Source organism: Centrocercus urophasianus, unplaced genomic scaffold, assembly GCF_019232065.1.
Source record: "Centrocercus urophasianus isolate 14NV4802_14NV808 unplaced genomic scaffold, USGS_Curo_1.0 seq_30, whole genome shotgun sequence".
Lineage (NCBI taxonomy): Eukaryota > Metazoa > Chordata > Aves > Galliformes > Phasianidae > Centrocercus > Centrocercus urophasianus.
This window is the reverse complement of record NW_024884867.1, coordinates 3,179,297-3,199,873: the sequence shown is the minus strand read 5'-3', so window position 1 is coordinate 3,199,873 and position 20,577 is coordinate 3,179,297. Positions and strand designations below refer to the sequence as shown.

General features: G+C 51.8%; 3 protein-coding genes, 1 long non-coding RNA gene and 2 other non-coding genes across 13 annotated transcripts in view; 5 read left to right on the top strand and 1 right to left on the bottom strand.

Moving 5' to 3' along the window:
* Positions 1–1,335: 1,335 nt before the first annotated feature.
* PLA2G1B (phospholipase A2 group IB) lies at positions 1,336–2,860 on the top strand. Of its 2 annotated transcripts, none has more exons than XM_042829189.1 (4): positions 1,336–1,468; positions 1,649–1,808; positions 2,247–2,368; positions 2,736–2,860. In XM_042829189.1, the coding sequence occupies exons 1-4, from the start codon at positions 1,336–1,338 to the stop codon at positions 2,858–2,860; spliced, it is 540 nt and encodes a 179-aa protein (XP_042685123.1). The 2 variants fall into 2 exon arrangements, with proteins under 2 accessions (XP_042685123.1, XP_042685124.1); XM_042829190.1 differs by lacking the exon at positions 1,336–1,468 and adding an exon at positions 1,534–1,567.
* A 443-nt stretch (positions 2,861–3,303) lies between these two features.
* On the top strand, positions 3,304–10,935 carry LOC122165726. 5 transcript variants are annotated; one of them, XR_006170590.1, is made up of 4 exons: positions 3,304–3,521; positions 3,750–4,098; positions 4,797–5,419; positions 6,557–10,935. It is a non-coding gene; the product is annotated as an uncharacterized LOC122165726 (long non-coding RNA). The 5 variants fall into 5 exon arrangements; XR_006170588.1 differs by lacking the exon at positions 6,557–10,935 and having other exon boundaries at positions 3,750–3,849; positions 3,976–4,098; positions 4,797–6,451; XR_006170591.1 differs by lacking the exon at positions 4,797–5,419.
* Positions 7,733–12,729, bottom strand: SIRT4 (sirtuin 4). Of its 3 annotated transcripts, none has more exons than XR_006170585.1 (5): positions 12,602–12,729; positions 11,323–11,828; positions 10,042–10,336; positions 9,009–9,212; positions 7,733–8,527 (listed from the first exon to the last, which is right to left on the bottom strand). XR_006170585.1 is itself a non-coding variant. In XM_042829000.1 (4 exons), the coding sequence occupies exons 2-4, from the start codon at positions 11,820–11,822 to the stop codon at positions 9,060–9,062; spliced, it is 948 nt and encodes a 315-aa protein (XP_042684934.1). In that variant the 5' UTR covers positions 11,823–11,828; positions 12,602–12,729; the 3' UTR covers positions 7,733–9,059. The 3 variants fall into 3 exon arrangements, 1 of the variants encoding a protein (XP_042684934.1); XR_006170586.1 differs by lacking the exon at positions 12,602–12,729 and adding an exon at positions 12,433–12,592; XM_042829000.1 differs by having other exon boundaries at positions 7,733–9,212.
* A 1,462-nt stretch (positions 12,730–14,191) lies between these two features.
* Positions 14,192–14,332, top strand: LOC122165902. The gene has a single exon (XR_006170620.1). It is a non-coding gene; the product is annotated as a U4 spliceosomal RNA (small nuclear RNA).
* A 461-nt stretch (positions 14,333–14,793) lies between these two features.
* On the top strand, positions 14,794–14,934 carry LOC122165901. Its single transcript, XR_006170619.1, has one exon. It is a non-coding gene; the product is annotated as a U4 spliceosomal RNA (small nuclear RNA).
* Positions 14,935–15,826: 892 nt separating this feature from the next.
* Positions 15,827–20,577, top strand: part of PXN (paxillin) — a 39,876-nt gene continuing 35,125 nt past the window's right edge. The window contains exon 1 of the mRNA XM_042828666.1: positions 15,827–15,902. Coding sequence (XP_042684600.1) covers positions 15,890–15,902 — 13 coding nt within the window. The 5' untranslated portion in view covers positions 15,827–15,889. The remainder of the gene's footprint in view (positions 15,903–20,577) is intronic.

The following is a 20,577-nucleotide window of genomic DNA, read 5'->3' as shown; positions in this document are numbered from 1 at the left end:
GATCATCAATAAATGAAGAGAGAAATAAAATATTTAAAAAGAGTAAAGGTGGCCAAAGTAGCAAAGGAGAAAGAGAACACTTAGATATTGAAGGGAAAGGCAGCAGCTTGATCCGTGTCAAAAGACCAAGCTGTTTTTTCCCCAAGCAAGCTGAAGCACTGGCTCCTCTCCCTCAGCCTGCAACGTTTGCTCAGTGTGCTCACTGTGAGGACATAGGAATCTTGAGCCTGCAACTCGGCACCTGTTTGGCCTTAGTTAATCCGTGCGTGGGGAATCCCAGAGCCTCAGCTTGTGAGAGATGCCTAACTGGGTGCTGCTTTGGTGATGGAGAAACTGCTGCCTGAGCTACTGAAGTGTGCTGTGTTCATGGAAACTCCTCCTAAGGACAGTTCATTTCCAGCACACCTCCCCCGAGGTCAGGTACAAACAGTCAGCAGTTCTTGTTTCAGCCAAGCCATGTGGCCTTTGCAGTAGGATGGGTACCGTGCCACCTGCTTGTACCTGAAGTTAAATTATCTGTAGTTATTTTTGTTTGCGACGTTATCATTCACCTGGTGATGGTGTGAGATGGTTTCAGCAGTTATGGGGGAAGTTGGCCAAATCTGCACAGCCAAGATGGAAAACAGGGAACTGACTGCATCCCATGTACTCAGTTACAATCTCTGGTTTCAAACTCCCATGGCTTTGTTGCATTCACGCCCTCTTTTGTCGTTGTGGTTGTTTGTGATGAAAATATTCCCAAGAAATTTCAGAGGCTCTCCAGGTTGCTTTGCTCCTCGTTCTCGCCTAGGAGGACCTCTGAGAATCTTCACATTTGGAAGAGACCTTTAAAGACTGTGTGGTCCCACTTCTGTACAATGAATGGAGACACCCACAGCTCCATCAGTGCGCAGAGCCCCTTCCCCGACCTTGGGTGTCTGCAGGGACAGGGGCACCACCACCTCTCTGGATTATCTGTGGCTGTTCTTTACCAACCTCACTGTAAAAAACTTCTTCCTTCTATCCAGTCAAATCTCCTCTCTCCTATATAGTTTCAAAGTAAAGAACATATTAGTTTTTTTCAGTTCAGCTCATGCCAGATGATCATTTTGGAGGAATTAACAACTTCTTCCTAAATCAGGCCAGGTGAATCTGCGGAGAGGTATGGGATTAGTGTAAGAGGGATACCATATGAAGAGCATGTTACCACTAGCAGGACGGATATTAGCATGCCAGCAATTTCCAATGTAAATACTGCACCTCTGTATTTTTCAGCAGAGAACCCTTGAAAATATGCTTACCTTTCAGACTGGCTCTTAATACTAGCACAAAAAAATATTAGTAGGAAAACCTAGAATGCAAATGTTTGCCCTGCTGGCTTCCACTGGCCTTCAGCACTTGAGCCACAACCTGTTGCCTGAAGCTTCTGATAGGAGAAATCTGTTAGATAATACAAACACTGGTGTGTGCACCTCGCTTCCATTTCAAGGTGAGCTCGCAGTATAAAGAGCTGCGTTTCCTCCAGCAGCAATCTCCTCGTCAGACCCCACAAGAATGAAGGCTCTTGGCGTGCTGTTCTTGCTGTCGGGTGCGTAGGCAGCGCATGCCCCTCTCAGCACCCCGGCCTGCTGCCTGCACACCCAGCGCTAACCTTTGTGCTTCTCCTCAGCGGTGGCTGCCATCGCTGCAGTCTCACCTCGTGCATTATGGGAGTTCCGCAGCATGATCAAATGCACCATCCCAGACAGCCACCCTCTGCTCGAGTTTAATGACTACGGCTGCTACTGCGGCTACGGAGGCAGTGGGACACCCGTGGATGAACTGGACAGGTTTCTACAACTCTGCTGTTATAAACCTCTTTGCTTGGTTCTGCTTTTGTGGTTCTGCATGCTGGCTTCTCCTCAGCCCTGTCTGCAGACAGGTGCTCCGCGGGCACCAGGCACTGATGGGGACACAGGGTAAATGATGCCTTTTGCTGTCCTGAGAGCTGCTGCAGTAAGCATGCACGTAGCAGGCACCTCATGGAGCGTGGGCTGGCAGGGGAGGAGCTGGACTTGGTGGTCCTTGTGGTCAGGATACTCTATGAGGTGAGGCCCTTCAAGGTCCTTTGAGCTCTCAGCTATCACTGAATATTTGAAGGGTTTGGTGATTCTTGTGTTCAGTGCCTTGTCAAAATCTACTGACGAATGGTCACACGCTTACACAGCCTACAAGTCAGCTGAGTTTGCGTTTCAACATCTTCTCACCTTTTCCTCTGTGTTCCCCAGGTGCTGTCAAACACACGATGAATGCTACACCAAGGCAAAGTCGGTGTGTGCCGCCTCCAATGATACCCCCTACACCAAGACATACAAATACTCTTGCAAGAACAAGGAGATCACGTGTAGCAGTACGTCCTGCCCCAAGTCCCTGCTGTGCTCTGTGTCACTGTGCCTTCCCTGTCTGGAAAGCGTGTGGCTGCATGGCTTTGGGGGCGGGAGGGATGTGCGGCGGGAGGCCCTGCCAGGTGCAGTGTCACACTGATGCTGCTTTCACGGTGTGCAGAACAGTAGGAAACTCATCCTTCCTCGGGGGTGCAGACAAGAGCTGTGGGCTCAGTGGGGAGCACAGCACAGCTGTGCCACACAGCTGCTGTGCGACGGCAGAAAACCTCAGATGGAAGGAGTGGCCTGTCTGCAGCCGGGGCCTCGTGCCGAGATGGGGCAACGCGTGGCAGGGCACCGCGCGGAGCTCTGATCGCCCACCTTTCCCTCCAGGTGCCAACAACGAGTGCGAGTTGCTCGTCTGTAACTGCGACCGCACGGCCGCCATGTGCTTCGCCAAGGCACCGTATAACAGCGCTCACCTCCACCTGGACAAGAAGAAATACTGCAGCAGTTAAATGTAGCACGGCTGCCGCCAATAAAAGCCTCGCACCACACGCACCCAGCAGCTCCATGCTGCGACGCGGCCTCGAGACGGGGACGGAGGGAGAAAGGCGGGGAGGGAGGGAGACAGGGGGCGGGTTGGCGCGAAGCCCCGCCCCTTCCACCACCCGCGTCCTTTGATTGGCCCCGAGCGGAGGCGGGCGCGGCGTCAGGAGAGGGCGCGGGGTCAGGAGGAGGCGCGGGCGGTGGGCGCGTGGTGTCGCACCCCGAGAGGCCGTTATCCCGCGCCTCAGGCGGCGGTTGGGCCGCTCCGTTCCTCGCGGGGGCGGCGTCATTCCCAGCCCTCGGCAGGGCGCCGAACGCGGGCGGTGGTGCTGTGCGGATCGGCCTCGGCCCCGCTGCTCATCCTGGCGCTGCCCGTCCCTGGGGGCGCGGCCGTGTGCGGGGCTGAGGCGTCCGTTGGCCATCGTCCGCTCCGGGCGACTCGTGTCCGGGCCGGGCTGCGGGGCTGAGGCGGAGTTAGCGGGGCCGTGAGGAGCTGTGCGGCCTTCTGAGGGCCGTTTAACCTACAGCAAGCTGTGCCTGTAAGAGCTGCTCTCAAAGATGAGACGGAACCCGAAGATCTGCGAGAGGGCTCTGAGAAAGCAGGAGCAGAAGAAGGAAGGAGTGGGAATGGTGCTGTGGGGGGCTGGGGCTCTGAGGGTGTTAGAATGGTCATGGGGTGGGATGGTGAATCACATCCTTAGGAAATAAAATGAAACTTGAGTGTGTGCATCTCCTGTGCAGCTACTCCATGTGAGGGCAGACTGAGTCCTGCCTCTGTGGCAATGTTCATTTCCTATTTCCCTCAACTGTGCACATCTGTGAGTGTTCTGGAAGTGCTGAGCTCTGGGTTTTCCACAGAAATGTGGAGGATCCTGGCTGTGTTTCTTGTTCACACTCATCTGGTGGTGCAGAAGACTGGACAGTAGGTTTGAACGGCTCCCCCCCAGCAAGATTTCAGGTAGGGAATTTTGTCCCATAGTGTCCAGTGCCAAGCCCCAGGCAGTGGCAGAGATGGGGACGTGCTGGGGGGACCGTGGCTTTGTGTTGCTGAAGTCTCAGCATCCTCTTCTTTACTGTATTCTAGGCCAAGATTTGCTGGACTCTGCAGGGACATTGAATTGCTCCAACCATATGGGCATTGCAGCGTTAAAGGAGAAGATATGCCAGCTGAGACAACGCATACAGAAAGCAAACAACTATGCTCAGGGTAATGACTGTGTTTCTGTTTCTGTCTGCAGACCTATACTACACGTTTCCACTTTTATTCTTCCACTCAGGCTCAACTTTTTCTCTTGCAATGCTTAGTAGTGAAGGAGGGGAAAAAATACAGACTGTGGTAACAAGGTACTTTTTGTTAGTTAGGGAAGGGAGAGGACTGGGGTCTGCACACAAACCTGCAGGAAACATCTGTATCTGGAACAGTGGTTTTAAACTGAAGCAAGTTTGTTGTAGTAAATAGGCACAATTTTTATATGCTTATGCTGAAGCTGCATTGTGTTGTCAGGGGCTGAGCAAGGGCTAGCAGCTCGCTTGGCTCAGGCTCTCCAGCCTGCTTGTGTGGAGTGTGCACGCATCACTGTGCTGTGCCGTCCTCTGACACAAACTGCTTTTGTTCTTTTTTTCTTTCCCTCCTCTTCTATTCTTAGCCTTTGTAATTGTTGCCTGCTTAGCCAGTTGTCAGTGTGAGTGAGCATGAATTCCTCACTGTCCGTCTGTGTCCTCTGCATGGTTTCCTGTATCTGTCAGGACTTGGGTGCACAGGTGACAGACCCCAATGGGGAATCCTCCACTTAACAAATCTTGCAGAAACAGTACGATCAGAGGAAAAGGATTACTGTTCTGCTTTCTGTTGTTACTCAAAAAATATCATCCACTTTTTTTTTTTTTTTTTTTTTTTTTTTTAAGATCCACCTGAAGAAATCAAAGCTATCTAGCAGCCCATGTTCCAGAATTTCCTGCTCTTTGGAAAGAAAGCTTCAGCCAGAAGAAATCTGGCATCTGAAAGATATTTTCACAGTGTTTGTTTGGTGATGAAAATGGCCCCACCAGTCAGAGTGAAGAGGCGAAGTCCTCTATTCTCCATTTATTGTTTCACATGTGTAATTTTTTCTGTAATCTAAAAACACAGCTGTTCAGGTGAAGTTAATTTAGATCTTGAAACCTCTGCACTGAGACACTGTAAGGGATTCAGGGTGATGTGATAAGAAATGCTGATTTCAGGCACTTGGCTGAGACCCTCTTCATTCCTTTCCCTCTAACACCAGTTGTCCTCTCAGGATTGCTGCTGTTTACCTGGTACCCCAGGACAGGGTGTGTGAGAAGGCTCCATCTGTCCTGCCCAAGCCGTAGGTTTTGAGTGAATAGACCAAGGAAAGCAGTCAGTTGGCTCTGCTTTGAAATGTCTGCTTTTTCTCTTGTGTGGGAAGAGGTACACTCTAGAAGGTGGATTTTGCCCCTTTTGCTCCAAGGCTCCAGAACCTCCCAAGTTCACAATCTTTGGTCCTTTCTAAGAAATCATGAATCAGCAGGTTTGTTGGTAGGAGCAGTCTGACTGCAAGGCAGCATCCTTCGGGCCTCCTGTAGTCTGTGCTGCCTTCACTGGAGCACTGTTTGTGAAATGCCTCAGGCTGCAGGGCTCTGTTACAGAGTTTGCTCTGAGGGTTTGTGCAGAACTGAAGACAAGGATTGCTAAATAGGAAGCAGCTTTTATTTGCTTCGGGTAACTCCTACCCCACTTCCAGAGGAGGGGCAGAAGGATCTGTTCTAAGGTACTCACAGCTCCTGTAGCCAAACCTCAGGAACTTGTCCTGGTAGGAAAAGCTGTAAGAAAAAAGGGAGGAGTACATTGTTTTCAGGCTATTGATTTCAGCTAATTTTCTGGGGGGAGAAAAAAGTATTATTGGCTAATGTGTGCTTTTGCTAACCACAGATGGACAGAGCTGCCACTTCAAGTCCAGGTCTGAAATGTTGGTGTAGTGGCCTAACAGTGATGATCAGAAAAGGTAGAAGGTTCAGTTGTGGTGGATGGTCCAGGCAGGTTTTGAGCAGACAAGGCATTATTTCCTCCCTGGCAAAAGGGGAAGAAATCACTGCCCCAGCTCTGTGACATGCCTTTCCTATTAGTTTCAGCCAGTGGATGATTTGTGTTCTTTGTACTGAACTGTGGAGGTTTCTGTAACTCCCTTCAGAGTGGTAACTACATTCAGTAATCCTGAAGCAGGCTTCTCAAGATTGGTCTTTGCTACCTGCAGTGACAGCTTTTGGTAGCTGTTATCTCTCTGCATCGCACACAAACAGTCCCAAAGAAGTGACAGGGGAAGGTGTTGGTCAATGTTAAAGCAGGTGTGGCTTTTGGTTTAGAACTTCAGGCTTTCTGTGGCATTTCTCAGATGGGCAAACTTAGTTCCCAATGGTGTATAGGTCAGTTTTAATAGTGCTGGATCAGCTTGGCACCAAAAACAGGACAATTTCATCTCAACCTCATATACTTGTTTTAATCGTATGCTTGTTAACATATGATAATAAACCATGCACAGGAAATTTACTGCAAATGCTCATTATCTGGTTTAAGTCTCTGTTCCTAGTGACTTAAAAGCATGTAGTGTAAGCAGTGGAGGGTCATTTCTCAGTGATGCTGAAGAGACGCCCTGCTTCTCCTCTCCCAGATACTCAACTGCTGAACTGGAAAAGAGGCACAGATAGAAGGCTGAGTTACCTGTCACATCTGGTGATTTTGAGTCCTCACTAGAAATGAGGCCTCTTGTTTTGGACTCCCTGGCAATGCTGCCATCTCAGAATGTTGGCACTAATGGCATCTAACCTGCAGCCCCTGTTTTTAACACACCCGTGCTGTGCAAGCTTCCAGATGGTACAGAAGATGATGTGGAGAGTGAAAACCCCGGCCCTGGTTCCTCTGCCAAGGAGGCTTAAATGTCTTCTTACATGGAAAACCTAAGTGAATAAACATGGTGCAGGTGCCCAGATTGTGTGTAGAAACTGTGATGCCTCAGCAATGATTTGTGCCAAAGCTTTGGTTAGTAGGACAGCTGTGCTGCACAGAAGTAGACTGACATCTCTGAGCTTTTATCACCACCAAACAGCAGATTTCTTCACACTGGAAAGTGGGGTCTCCCTTGAATGGGAGCAGAAGTGAATGCTTCTCATCTGGCTTTTAAGTGAAATATTGTCCCCTTTGGCCCTTAGAACTGAGTGTTGAAACACTGAATGTCTGATTCCCTTTACTTTCTGCAGGATTGATCCCCTGTATCCACTGGATTCTGTACTTGGGATGGGTTTGAAGCGACAACAAAAGAGAAGCAACGTAGCAATTTGTGGTCAGATCTCCTTGCTTTGTTACTGCCCTCTTAGCAAATGACTCTGGCACCCTTGCATCCAACAGCTTGTTAACAGTTCTTGTCAGAATAGTAATATGGGGCATGTTAGGTGAAGGGCAGGACTGGGCTTTTGAAAGACCCCAACATGGCCAGGAGGGGAGTGGTAGAATGAAGTGGGAAGTTGGATCCAAAATGTAATGTTTCAGGCTGGGCAAGATTCTATCTTTTACTCCACATATGGTATAATTTGTCTTAAGATACCACCCTATGGATCAACAAAACGTGGCTGCCCAGCAGGGATGGATCTGCTGTTAGGAGTGTACCAAATCACGTCTATAAAAGCTTGAGGTAATCCCTAGGGAAACCTACAGTACAGACTTAATTGTATCTCTTAATTCATCAGCTGTTAGTAATTACATCCTGCATTTTTGCAATGGAAAAAATGAACCAAGCTGGCTACTGAGACTGACAATAAATCACAGGAGGGAGAGGAAATTACAACACAAATAGAAACAGTCACGTAAACAATTTTAATTTGCTACTTAGCTATTCATTAATTAAATAACACCTTTTAGAAATGCAGTTTTGAAAAGGCAGCAGTGACACTGAAAGCAGCTCCGGTCAGATTAGCTGAAACTAAATCCTCTGGCATCTCAACAATATGCCATTTTTAAAAGGTTGATAGTAAGCAGTTCAGCTGGCAGTTAGAGCAGTGCTGACTTCCCCTCCTTGCTGGTATCAGCTCTGTAGCCCGTGCTTTCAAATAATTTATTACAAGAGCAGTATTCTTGTTCAGCTCCTCTTTTGATCCATTTCTGGGGGGAATGACAACTGTGCAGTTCTTTTTGCCTCTTTTACCCTCTCTGTATGCTCCATGTTTGCCCACAAATGACCTGGGATCCAGCTGGTACTGGGTGTTCCATATCACTCTCCTGTGCTGTTCTGTGTGGAGCAACTCTGTCAAACTCCCTGTCCTCCATTCTTCACAACTATTTAAAAAAAAAAAAGGAAAAAAAAAAGTATTTTGTTCTCAGATGTCTGAATATCCTGTGCCAGTCCGGTCCTCTGCCAGTGAATGCAAAGAAAAGGAACTGTTTACACAGTAAGGGAAGGCAAAAAAAACTCCCTCCTTTTCATCATTCTTCTCCTTCCTTGTTAAGTGGAGATGGTTTCAGTGCAGAAAACTGTCAGGCTGACATGTGTGAGGCTTGCTGCCCTCTCCTGGCATCACCGGGTGCCATGTGTAAAGATCTGATGGCTGCCCTTCAGACCGAAGTAATTCCCCTGTGGAGAGATGAAGTCCTGCAGGAATGGAGAGAAGAAGCTGCTTTACAGATGAAATTTACATTACATTTACATTACATTTACATTATTCACATTTCACAACAGCGGTGTTTTGATGAACCAGATCAGTTCAACCAGGCACAGCTTTCAAATCAGCAGGGACTCGAGAAACCCTCAGGAACCCGCGCTGCTACCAAGAAAGATTGCAGCGTGCAAAGGCACCAGCACTGATCACGTTCTCTGAATCTGCAGATGATCCCCTGCAGCTCTGCCACTGTGCCAGATGGACTGGGAGCACCCTCATGGTTGTCCATGATGGCAGGAGGTGGCACCACGGCCCACCTGAGCACCCCAGGAACAGGTGGGAAGATGCAGCCAGGCTCCGATGCTCTGAATGGACTTGAGTTGTCTGAATGGATTTCAGTTCAGCTCCAGCATCTGCTGGCTATTTAAACCCACATTCTTACCCTTTAAGGTGACTGCCCCGGGAGGTACCCACCTTGTAGAAAGAATTTTACCCCTGATAGCCACTGCTGCTCAGCTCGTTGGCTCAGTGTGCATCTATTAAAGGCAGCAGCTCTCCACAGCGGGAATTCAGCTTGAGGGATGCAAAGTGATCTAACCTCGTGGGCCCAATGTTGAGGACTGCTATTGGCAGCTGCTTCTCTCTGGCTGCCAGCGCAAACCTGTAACCAGAGTACACCTGCAGGAACACCACAAGACAGAGTTATCGGCAGCACAGGCAAAGAACAGTGACAGAAAGTGAAACAGATGATGCTTGGCTGGGAAATGGGGCTGTATATGTATGCTGTGTTATGCAGCTGCGCTTAATTCAGGTAGGGGGTTTCTCCATTCAGAAAAGGACAATTTTTAACCTCTCACCAGAGAAAAGTTTTCAGTTTTGGAGAAAATACATCAAAGGGAAAGTTCTTGTCTTTCACTAATTCTCTGCAGCAGTTTTTGCTACTTATTATAGGTCCTTAAACGATTCTGCTTTGGTGGTTCTCACATGGCCCAGCTTAGGTGCTACAAGAATGAACCTAAGGCATTTCAATCATTCCTGTATGAAGGATTATGAGCTCAAAAAGGGCGAGCTCAAGGAATTTATCTCCAGTATCCTGAAGAAGCAAAGAGAAGAGCAATCAGGCCTTTGGTTTATGCCTTTCTGGAAGGTGTTAAAGTTGTTTTTCTTAATGTAATAGAACTTGTTCTTGGAAAATTGCTTATTAATTCTCCAAGCTTCCACAGGTTCAACAGCAGGGTTTTCTAGACCACCTTACCTTGCACTTGTAAGATAATGGCTAATAGAGAAAACACGCTGTGATACAACGTGCAGCAAGCGGAGGCTTTTCTGCTCTCTTCCTCAGAAGTTTAACTAGGAATTAGAGGTCCTAAAATCCAAATCCCAACAAACAGTAATAATTACTGAGAAGCTGAAGTGGCTGTGGTGATCTGCCAGCAAGCAGCCGTCCTCAGCTATGGGACCAAGGGCTGCTGCAGACAGCAGTACAGAAACAGGAAGACTTCGCTACCTGCATAGAGGATCCTGCCACCAGCATGGAGTCTGACTCTGCCAGCCGTTGGTGCACAAAATCCACCTTTTCCTGGCTCACTGTGTCTCCAAAGAACGTCACATCAGGCTTCAGGATTCCACCACACTTCCTGCAAGCTGGGACTTGGAAATTGCGCACCTGCTCGTCCGTGAGGAAGACATCCCCATCTGGAGCCACACCAAGGGCTTCAGCTTTCCAGCTAGGGTTCAGAGCTTCAAAGTGCTCCTGAAGCTCAGAGCGTGAGGTTTGATCACCACAGGTCAGGCAGAAAACCCTGAAATGCAGAGCAAAGCCTGAACAGAGACCTTTACATCAGCTGAAGCCCTGGAGCCATAACTTGTTCTTTACAAGGCCTGGGCAGTCTGTTTCCATTACATTTATTTACTGCGTAGTGCAGGTGAGAGGTAGATTGTGTTTTTGTAGTGGAAATTCCCAGTATTTCTGTATGTAGCATAGGAAATAAGTTGCCTTTCACAAAGAAAGTTGCTGAACAGAGTAAAGTTGAGATTGGGGCATTCCAACCTAGGTAAAATTGGCATGGGCACTAGGTAAGGTAATCGTATAGGGTAGGGAGAGTCTGGTACAGGACAGAACAAGCGTGCAGATAGTTGAAAATGTTGTCCTCCTATTGCCATAAAAAGTACAGAACATACCCAAAGACAGTGGGTTGGTAACAGACATTGTGTGGAAGTGTAATGTAGCAACAGTGCTGGAAGATTGTGAGCCTGAGACGCTGAACCAGTTGTGCCAGGAGAGGCTTTACCTGCATTGGACCCAGGGTATCTAACAGTGGATTTTACTGACCAGTTGCACAATTTCTGCCTTGTCAGTAGGGGTGTGTGCCCATTACTGCAATAATGAATAAACTGCTCTTCACAGAGATCTTTGCCTGATTAGAAATTTTTGATCTTTGAGCGTGTTTCTCACACAGGCCAGTGAGCTGCCTGCCTCCAGCTGTTGCTTTGCAGGGATGCTCTACTCTATGCACTTTGACCCCTACCTTGAATTCCCTCTCACAGTCAAGGCTGTGCTTTTTCATCTGGAAGTTTTGGGTGATCACAGGCAGCTTGCAGTGCTCTGCTCTGATTGCCTGACCTGAGCGTTCCTGGCACTGCCCTCTCACCTTTGAGCCCCCCATCTCCACTAGCACAGCGCATTTATGTGCTGTCTCCCTTCTCAGCAGCTAACACTGCACCTACACACTGGTGACCCAGAGCAGAACAGCAATGGTCAACCATCTTCCCTCTACCCAGAGAGTACCTGTGCGTGCAGCCGTGCAGTTCTGTCATGCGCTTGCTCCCAGCTTTGGTGTGAAGCGCATCCACGTTCTGGGTCACCAACCAGTGCAGCTTCCCCAGCTTTTCCCACTGCCTCAGCACCAGGTGGGCCGTGTTTGGCTGATAGGAGGAGAACTGTGGCCAGCCCACAAAGTTCCTTGCCCAGTAGCGCTGCCGGGCGCTGGCACTGCGGACGAACTCAACGTGCTGGATGGGCCGCCGGTCCGACCTGGCATAGAGCCCCACTCCTTCTGAGCGGTAATCAGGGATCCCCGACTCAGTGGAGATTCCAGCTCCGGTCATTACAAACAGCTTCTTGGAGCTGGAAATAAAACGCTGCATCTCTTCTACTTCTGCGGGATGCGGGGGGAGGCAGGCCGGTACAAAAGCCAGGTTTGGGGACACGCTGGGGACAGAGCGGTGCTGGAGATGGTGTGGTCTGATGGCTCTGCAGCATCCTGGGAGCTTCCTGGCAGGGAACATGTTGAGCTAAAAGCCAAGAACAGGACACGAGGCAGGTAAATGAGAGCAAAGGGCCCGTTGTCTTGCAGTTCTCCAGAAAATGACCCTGATGGTTCTTTGCACTTTTTTTTTTCCTTTTTTTTTTTTGTAAGGAAACCCAAATTACTTTGGAAATAAGACAGCATTCCTACATTTCCATGTCCTGTTCACAGAGTAACACAGAGGAAAGCTCAGAAGGTACAGAGTGAAACAGTAATTGGCTCTAAGAAGAACACCCATCCCGATGCTCCCAGTGGCAGCTCCCAGTGCTTAAACTGCTTCCAGTGCCCCATTCCTGTCCTTCACCATCAAAAGCGCTCTCAGAAGGAAATGTTTTGATGGGGAATGACATGGAGCTGTGACCCACAAATGGAGACAGCGTGTAGGCTGGCCCACAAAAGGGGGATGCAGGGAAGGCTTAGAAGCAAAAAAAAATACGTCTGAGAGACACTGCGGAGCACCTGAACAGCATCAGGGAAAAACTTACAGAAGAATTCTTGGGAAATGCAAGGCTGCTTTGAAAACCCGAGTGCTCAGACGTCAGCGGTACAAACCAAAAAGGCCCACGGATAGCGTTTGCTTTAGCACCCACCCGAAATGCTGTGCAGGCAGAGGACAGGCAGCACAAGGCAGCAGACAGGCCGGGAATTCAGAGCTGTGCCACCCGAGTCCTTTCCGCTGTAACAGCGACATGGCGGGGTCACACAGCGACGTGGCTGGTGAGACAGCAATGTTACAGCAACCAGAGCCCAACCGCGTACCTTTCATAGCGCTGCCAGCTCCGAGAAGGGCTTCCTGCCAGCAGGGCTTTGTGGGAAGCGCAGTCTGCACGCAGCTCAGCCCTCAGCACGGCGACTACAGCTCCCGTGGTTCAAAGAACAGAAGCCCAGCTTCCTGCAGGATTGCAGCCCTCGTGCGGCGCCGGGTGCCTCGCAGCTGCCCTCTAGGAACAGTCCGGGAATAAAAAAAACTCTGATTTGTGTTCAGATGGCGGTAGCAGCTGTGATAAAATGCATCGTAGGTGCTTGTATTAAAAAAAGGCATTTTCCCTTCCCTGCTAGTGTCAGGTCCTGGCCTCAAAATGATGAACAGTGGGAGAACTGAGGGCTCCCAGCATGCTCAGCTTTGTGTATGTGTGGCATAACTGGAAAATATGGGCACATGTCAGCAAGGAGGGACAAGTTGTGGAAACCCGGTCTGCTGCATTGCAGTTAACGTGGCCAAGCTGCTCTGCGTGCAGCTTTCTAGGGAGGCATGGAGGACAAAGATGAAGCTGCTGCAATGGTGCAGCTCTGCTGGCTCAGTGAGCCACTGTGATGATGTATGAGGTTGGATATCAGGAAACGGAAAGGGTTTGCAGAAAGGGTTGTTAAGCACTGGAATGGGCTCCCCAGGGAGGTGGTTGAGGCACCAGCCCTGATGTGTTTAAAAACCGTTTGGATGTGGTGCTCAGGGACGTGATTCAGCGGAGGGTTGTTAGGGTAGCTGGGGTTGGACTCGATGATCTTTATGGTCTTTTCCAACTTGAGTGATTCTACGATTCTATGAGGTGGCCGAAAGCCAACGGAGCAGCAGTGGTGCGTGGTGAATGATACTGAGGCTCAATTGCTATTAGCTTTAAAGATTTTCAAACAGTGCCTGAAAAATCCTGTACGTCTTACAGTCTGCAGAGGCAGTTCTCTCCCTGTCTTGCAAGGAAGCCGATCGGTTTCGGTGCTGGCTTTCTCCGGGCAGTGATGCTCTCTGCAATTCGGTTATTCAGAGTTTCTGGAAAACTGGATCCCGGCTGGAACAACCCCTGTGCTGGGCTGCCTGCCTGCTGCCCCTGCCAGCACCTCGTTGTGCCTCTCTGCTCGGTGCACGTTTCAGTCTCCACATTCCATCCATATTCACGATAAACCGCAGGATTTGAGGGTTTGTTTCATTAGAGAGGAGCCTTTTAAAAATAATTATTACTTTACAAAAAGGAGGAGAGAAAAAAGGAGAAGGAGGAGCGCCTGCCGCACAGCACAGCCAGATCCGGCCGCCCACCCCCCGGCACACCGCACGCCCTCCGAACCCCTCTTCGCTCACAGGCGCCGCCCGCCCAGAGCCGTGACGCGCCGCGTTGTGGCGCCCTTCCCTCCCCGCGCTCATCAGCATAGCGGGCTCCCGGCACACCCCGCGCGCCAACTGCGCCGCCGCTCCGCGCCGCCGCGCTCATCCCGCACACACGGGCGCTCCGGGCGCGGCGCGGCAGCGGCGGAGAGCGCGCGGGGCCGGAGGCGAGGGGCGCGCGGGGCCGCGGCGGCGCGCTCTGATGTAGGCGGCGGTGCGGCTGCGGGGGCCGCGGCGGTGCGGAAGGAGCGGTCAGCTTTGCGCAGTGGCAGTATCGTAGCCAATGAGGTTTATCCGAGGCGCGATTATTGCTAGTTGAAAACTTTTCCCAATACCCCGCCATGACGACTTGAAATATAGTCGGCATTGGCAATTTTTGAGAGCCTCCCCGGAGGCTGATTTCTCGTGGTTAACGACAGAGCGATGAGTGCTGCGGATGTTCCTCGCCTCGCTTCTTCTTTCATTCTCTCACTCGTTAACGTACAGCGTTCTCTCCCTCGGGGCGCTCCCAGCGGCCCGGTGGCGCTGCGCGTTCCCGGAGAGGCGGAGGGGATGCCGCACCCCGAGGGCGGGGCTGGGATCTGAGGAGCGCCCCGCCGGCGGGGAGAGCCGGGGTTTCCCGCGTGACGTCATGCCTGCTTTGCATAGCACTTCCCAGTATGCCTCGCGGCCGCCCGCTACCTAGCTCGGAGGTGGGCACGACGGGGGGCTGCGCTCCTCACCGTAACCCCGGGACCGCGGTACCGGGCGGGACCGGCGGCAGTAAGGGCGAGGGAGCGGCGGCGATGCGGCGCCACTCGCCGTGACGGCGCCAGTGGCCCCGGTGCCTGGCGTGGCGGCGGAGAGAAGGGCGGTCAGCTTTGCGCAGTGGCAGTATCGTAGCCAATGAGGTTAATCCGAGGCGCGATTATTGCTAATTGAAAACTTTTCCCAATACCCCGCCATGACGACTTGAAATATAGTCGGCATTGGCAATTTTTGACAGTCTCTACGGAGACTGAATCGTGGTGGTTAAAAGTAGAGTGTTGCATTCCTTCATAGCTCGAGTCTCTAGTACCGGCGCGGCGTCTTGCGGTCGTGGCGCGGTTCTTTTACACAGCGGTGGGTGGGGAAGGCGACCGAGCAATGAATGGAAGCCGGGCTGCGGCTGTCCTGTTTTCCCTTCCTTGCTGGCAGCATCCACGTGGAAGTGCGGCCTGAAGCGCAGGGCTCCGTTGCACGCCTTCCAGTCGCGCTCTGGGGCTTCGTACGCGTTCTTCTCTGCCAAGCGTTCAGTCTGATGCAAATAAGGGCGCTGCTCGCAACACCGCCGGAGAAGTGAGCTCTGATTTCTCCTGGTTGGCAACCTGAGCGCTGTGCGGGGTCACGGGGCTGGCCCGGCAGCGCCGGCTTCGAGAGGGATGGACGGAGGGCTGGCAGCAGCAGGTGCTCTGCATGGGGTCGGTGCTTAGCTTGACTCATTGACTTCATTTCCAGCTCTCTGACCCGCTTGCCATCTGCCCAGCGGGGCGATAATTCCTTACCATAACTTCTGCAGAAGATAAGGAAGGAGCCACGTCACAGCGCGCTGCAGTCCCGGGGCAGAGTGCAGGAGGGGAATGGTGACACGGGCTAAAGTTGCTTCCAGCAGCCGGGTAGCCCCGCAGCAGGCATAGGGCGAGCTTCGGGGGCAGAGCCGCTTTATTTTTTGTGGGGGGCGGCTGAGGGGACGGGGCGGGCACAGGGAACGCCTCGTCGCCCTCCACAACTCCCAACACGAGGTCGGAGCGCGGGGACCCCGAGCTGCCCGCCGCGCCGTGCCGTGCCGGGGCGTTCCCCTCGCTCCCGCCGGCAGGGGGCAGCCGCGGGCACGCGCGACGCCAACGGGAGCGCGCGGGCGGCGGGCACGCGCGGGGGCGGGGCGGGAAAGTTGCGAGGCGCTGAGGAGAGCGGGCGGCGGCACCTCCGGCACCATGGACGACCTCGGTGAGTTCCCGGCGCTCCTCAACGGGCTGCGGGCCGCCTCTCTGGCCGCGGGATTCGGCCGGGATCCGTGCCGGCGGCCGGGGCTCCCGGAGGTGCCGCGTCCCTCCCGCTGGCCGCTCGGGCCCGCCGCCCCGGGGCACGGCACGGCTCGGCTCGGCTTCGCCCCGCCTGCCCGATCCCGGCCCGTGCGCGGGGTGCGGCCCGCGGAGCTCGGCGGCGCGGAGTCCCGCGCGTGGAAGCGATGGGAGCGGGCTGGGAGGGGCCGCAGTGCTGCTGCCATCCGCCTCCAGCAGCGAGCGGCGGGCTGCCTCTGAACGAGGAATGGAGGGCTGAAGAAGGTCCGAGTTTGGACCTCTTCTGCTCTGCTGAGGCGTTGCTCGTTAGCGCGGTCGAAGTGGAGGTTCTAGGATAAGGCATAACTCCGTCCCAACAGCTTGGTTTCATCGGGTCACACTCACACCGGGTCCTTCTCAGTTTTTGTGCAGTCTTTCCTGTTGGACGGCATCTGACGATCCTACAATAACCATCCGAACGAGAAAAGCTCTCTCTCATCTAAATCTACAGAATTTATCTTAAAAAGAGCACACCAGTGCTTTCCCTTTGGAAATCACTGCAGCTCCCTTGTTTTTCTAAAGGCTCTCAGCTTTTGGATATCAGGGGAAGCTCTTCACAGATAGAGCGGTGAGCTGCTGGGACAGGCTGCACAGGGAGCCTGTGGATGCCTCAATGCTGGAGGTCTTCAAGGCCAGGTTGGATGGGGCCCTGGGCAGCCTGATCTGGTGTTAAAGGTGGAGGTTGGCTGCCCTGCCTGTGGTGGGAGTTGGAGCTTGGTGACCCTTGGGGCCCCTTCCAACCCAAGCCATTCAGTGATTGGGATACATAAGTCAGGCGAAGCGCTGTGCTGTGCTCGTACACTGTGTAGGTTCAGAGTTGGTGCTGCATAAAATCAGCTGAGATACCCCTGTGTGGTGCAGAAACTGCTCTTGTGCCTGGCTGGGTGTGACGGAGCACCGCAAAGCACCAGTGATGTCTCTATTCCTAACTCCCTCAGCTTATCATAGATCTTTGGGCCATCCCTATCCCTTCCAGAGGAGCTGATGGAATTTTGGTCAATGCGTATTCCTGCACTGTAAAACTCAGACCCAGAGGTACTTTACTTGGTCTGGACAGGGTATGAAACACCAGCGGGTGTGGGTTTGGGTCGCACTGGGGATTTGGATTTGATCAGAGCTGAAAAGACTTTTCTCGTTTTTTTTTCCCCACCCTCAGTGCTGGAGGAATGGCGTCGCAGTGCACGGCTCCTGCAGGAAGCTGCGTCCCAGCAGCACAGGGAGCTCAACGCTGGGCCTGACAAAACTGCAGCAGCACATGGTGGGGATGGGGGGGTGGGGAGCCTGGGCAGCTGGCCAGGCTCGCGTTGCCTGCCCTGAGCCTCAGAGGAAACGCTTTGCGGACGTGCTTGGAGTTGGGCAGGAAGCTCGCTGTTCTGTGGCGCTGTGGATGGGTGTGGAGGATAAAACCTGGTCCTGAGCAGTGTGGGTCCTGGCTTGGGAGTGTATCACCCAGAGCTTCCCAGAGTGCAGTGTTGTTACGTGCTGTGCCCCCAGCAACAGGTGATCTGTCACATGCGTTTGCTTCGGGCAGATTGAGCTGCTGAATTATTCCTGGTTCCGTGGCACTACCTTGTCTAAGTCATGTGGAGCGTTATTTATTTACTGAGAGCTTTGGCAACTCCAAACAGAAGTGGTGTTGCTTTTAAAAGCTGTCTTTTGGAGGCTTTAAAATTCCCGTTTTCGTTACTGCTTGCTTATTTTTTCAGACACTTTTTTTTTTTTTCACTGGGTTTTGCAATCAGAAACAAAACAGCATTCAGTGGAGCTTGTGAGAGATCTTTTGCAAAGTTGTTTCTGCTGTTTGTTAAGAATGTACTTACGGCGGTGCTTTGGCTGTGCTGTAAGGAGCTCATTGGAGGTGTGCTTGCTCACTGCTAGGAGGATGTTTCATTTTGGAGAATGTCTGCCTAGCGACGTGGCTTTGGAACTTCTGGACATGAAGATTCAGAGTACAAGAGATTGTGCTTTAAAAGTTGTCTCTCTCTGAGGAGCTTCCAGCACCCCATCTGTATGACTGAACTCTCTCAGGGTTTGCTTACTGCTGGTTGTGCACGGGGAGGGGGCTCAGCAAGGCCTGCCTGCCACCTCTCCCATCAGGTCTGTGCTGTTGGCCTCGTGGATTCCTGCTGCTTCTGCCTGTTCCTTCCGTCTGCAATCATACGTATTGGGTTTTGGTTTTTAGTTGACTGAAATTGCTGGGAAATTGCTGACAGTCAGCTGTGCCCAGGGAGCGGTGCTGGGGGCAAGGGCTGCTCAGGTAGTTTGGTGCTTTCTGCTGGCTCAGGTTTCTGAGTCGTTCCTGGTGCTGGGCAAGAAGACTGCAAACAGAGCTGCTGCTCTGCACAATGGGGTTCTGACTTGTTTCAGCTTCTTAGCTGTTCTGAGCCCTTGTAAAACAGGGGCTTCATTGTCCTGAGCAGCTCAGACAGGGAGTCCTCTGCCTCAAGCAGTGTGCGATGCAGAGAGGCTTCTTTTCTTGCTGCTCTATTTCCATGGAAAGTCGGGACTCTGTGCTGTCTTTAGCTGCTTTGTCTCTGTCTGGGAGAGGTCAGCTTACCCCGAGTGTTCAGCCGCCCTCCTGGTTAAAACTGATCCTCTGACACCATCTCAACCATTACAGGAAGAAACGGGTAGTTCCATCTCTGCCTGCTCTCTCATGCCAGGGGAATCACAGCGCCTCGATTTCTCTTCATCCTTTTTTTCTCATCCACTTTCCCCTTAAACTGTATTGTATGAAACATGAAGCTCCAGAAAGGTCAGATTTCGGAAGTCTGGCAGCGGAACAAGTGGTAACAGTGCACTTCTGGTGACATCGGGGTGGTTTTTCTGACCTACTGCTATGACAGAGATGTTTAAATTCCTTAAGCTGAATCTGTGTGACAGCAGTGCAGCTGCGGGGGAGCAGGAAACAGCCTGCGGCCACCAAACAAATCTGTCAGGATCAGAGTGCTGTGTTAGCTGTGATAGCCCGGAGCTCCTGCAGCTTTGGAGAAAGCAGGAGCACGTTCTGAATTCAGCCATGTTACCCTGGTGGAAAAGCAGGGTGTGTGAGCGGGATCTCGGCTCGCAGCTCCCTGTTCCGCAGCTCAGGCTGTGCTCCCATCTGTGTGCTGCTCTGTGCCCCGTTCTGTCTGACGAGGAAGCTGTTAATGAACATGTGCTTCAGCTGCATGAAAGTGAGGCATTGTCCGGGGAGCTTCCCAGGAGGACGGGACACAGGGAGTGAGCTGCTTGCTCAGAATGGCCTGTCCACACTGAGTGAGGTCTGATGGCGCTCCCCGCAAGTCTGGGATGCCACGGCTATTAGGCAATTAAATTCAAAATGCTGAGTAGGGAACTGCAGAGACATTTGGGTCCTGTTCTTGTTTTTCAGTGCGTGTAACATCTCACTGTGTGTCTCATCCAGTTTGGTTTCAGATTGCAGCCAAAAATGGTGATTCCCGCTTCCCCAGCCCTCGTGTGCTTCTGCTTACGTAGTGAGTGGGAATGGGGCTGCAGGGCGGATCGGTGCACGCTGCTGACCTGCTGGAAGCCAGCCCTGTCAGCCAGCCTGGACAGATGTGTGCAGCTGGGTTGGGAAGCAGGGCTCCCTTGCCCTGTGGCGGGGCAGCTGGACTCAGTGCAGTGCAGGAGCTGGGCTGCAGCTGCATTTTTTCCCATCTCCCTTCAGTGTAGTTACTACCACAGCACAGGTAGCTGGATCAGCGAGCTGATTTCTCTAGAAATTGTTTGAATTGGTTGGTTTTTAGCCAAACCAGTTCCTTGCTCTGTATGACCATGTGTTCATACAAAGCCACCTCACCACCAGGGTGTGGATGAGGCCGTAGGTAGGCGCCTCTTTCAGCTGGAGCTGATGTTTGATTCAGTCTAAAGTAACCATTTATCCACAGATCTGCCTTTGGGCGAATTGTTTTTCCATCTGTGCAGCAGGAGTGACAACTCCTTACCTGCAGAGTGCAGTTAATGTTTATTGCCATCTTTGTGTTTCCAGAACAGCTTCCTGCAGGATCTCAGAACAGTCACTCTTTCACGCTTCCCATCGCTTTTGCTGGAAAAGCACACAGTGGCAAGTTTGAATTAGATTTATACGTGTCTGTTCTCAGCTCTGTTTATGTTCCCGTGCTGCCATTCTGATTGCTCATCCTTTCTGCATCCCCTGTTAGGACAGTCTGTGAGCGGGAAGATATTTCCTTTCCCTTCCATGTTCCCCACAGCACTTCTACTCCAAGTCTCTACCACAAAATGTCGTGAAGTCATTCAAAGAATGTCGTGTGCTAAAGATACCCCATAAAAAAATAACATATGACTGTGTCATATCACTTGTAATTCTTTTTTTCCCACTGTTTGTGCTTGTTCTCATGGCAAATAGCACCAGGGCGGCACAGGCCAGCTGGCTGGGCTTTCTGGGCAGAGGTTCCAGAGCATTTGGACACTTTGAAGTTATGTTTATAAATCCTCATAAAGCAAACAAAGCAGAGTGGGAACAACTTTGGTGTTCTTGGTGTTCCAGCCATAGGAGCTCGTGTCGTGAGGTTACATGCTTGTGCTGTTTAGGAATCTGG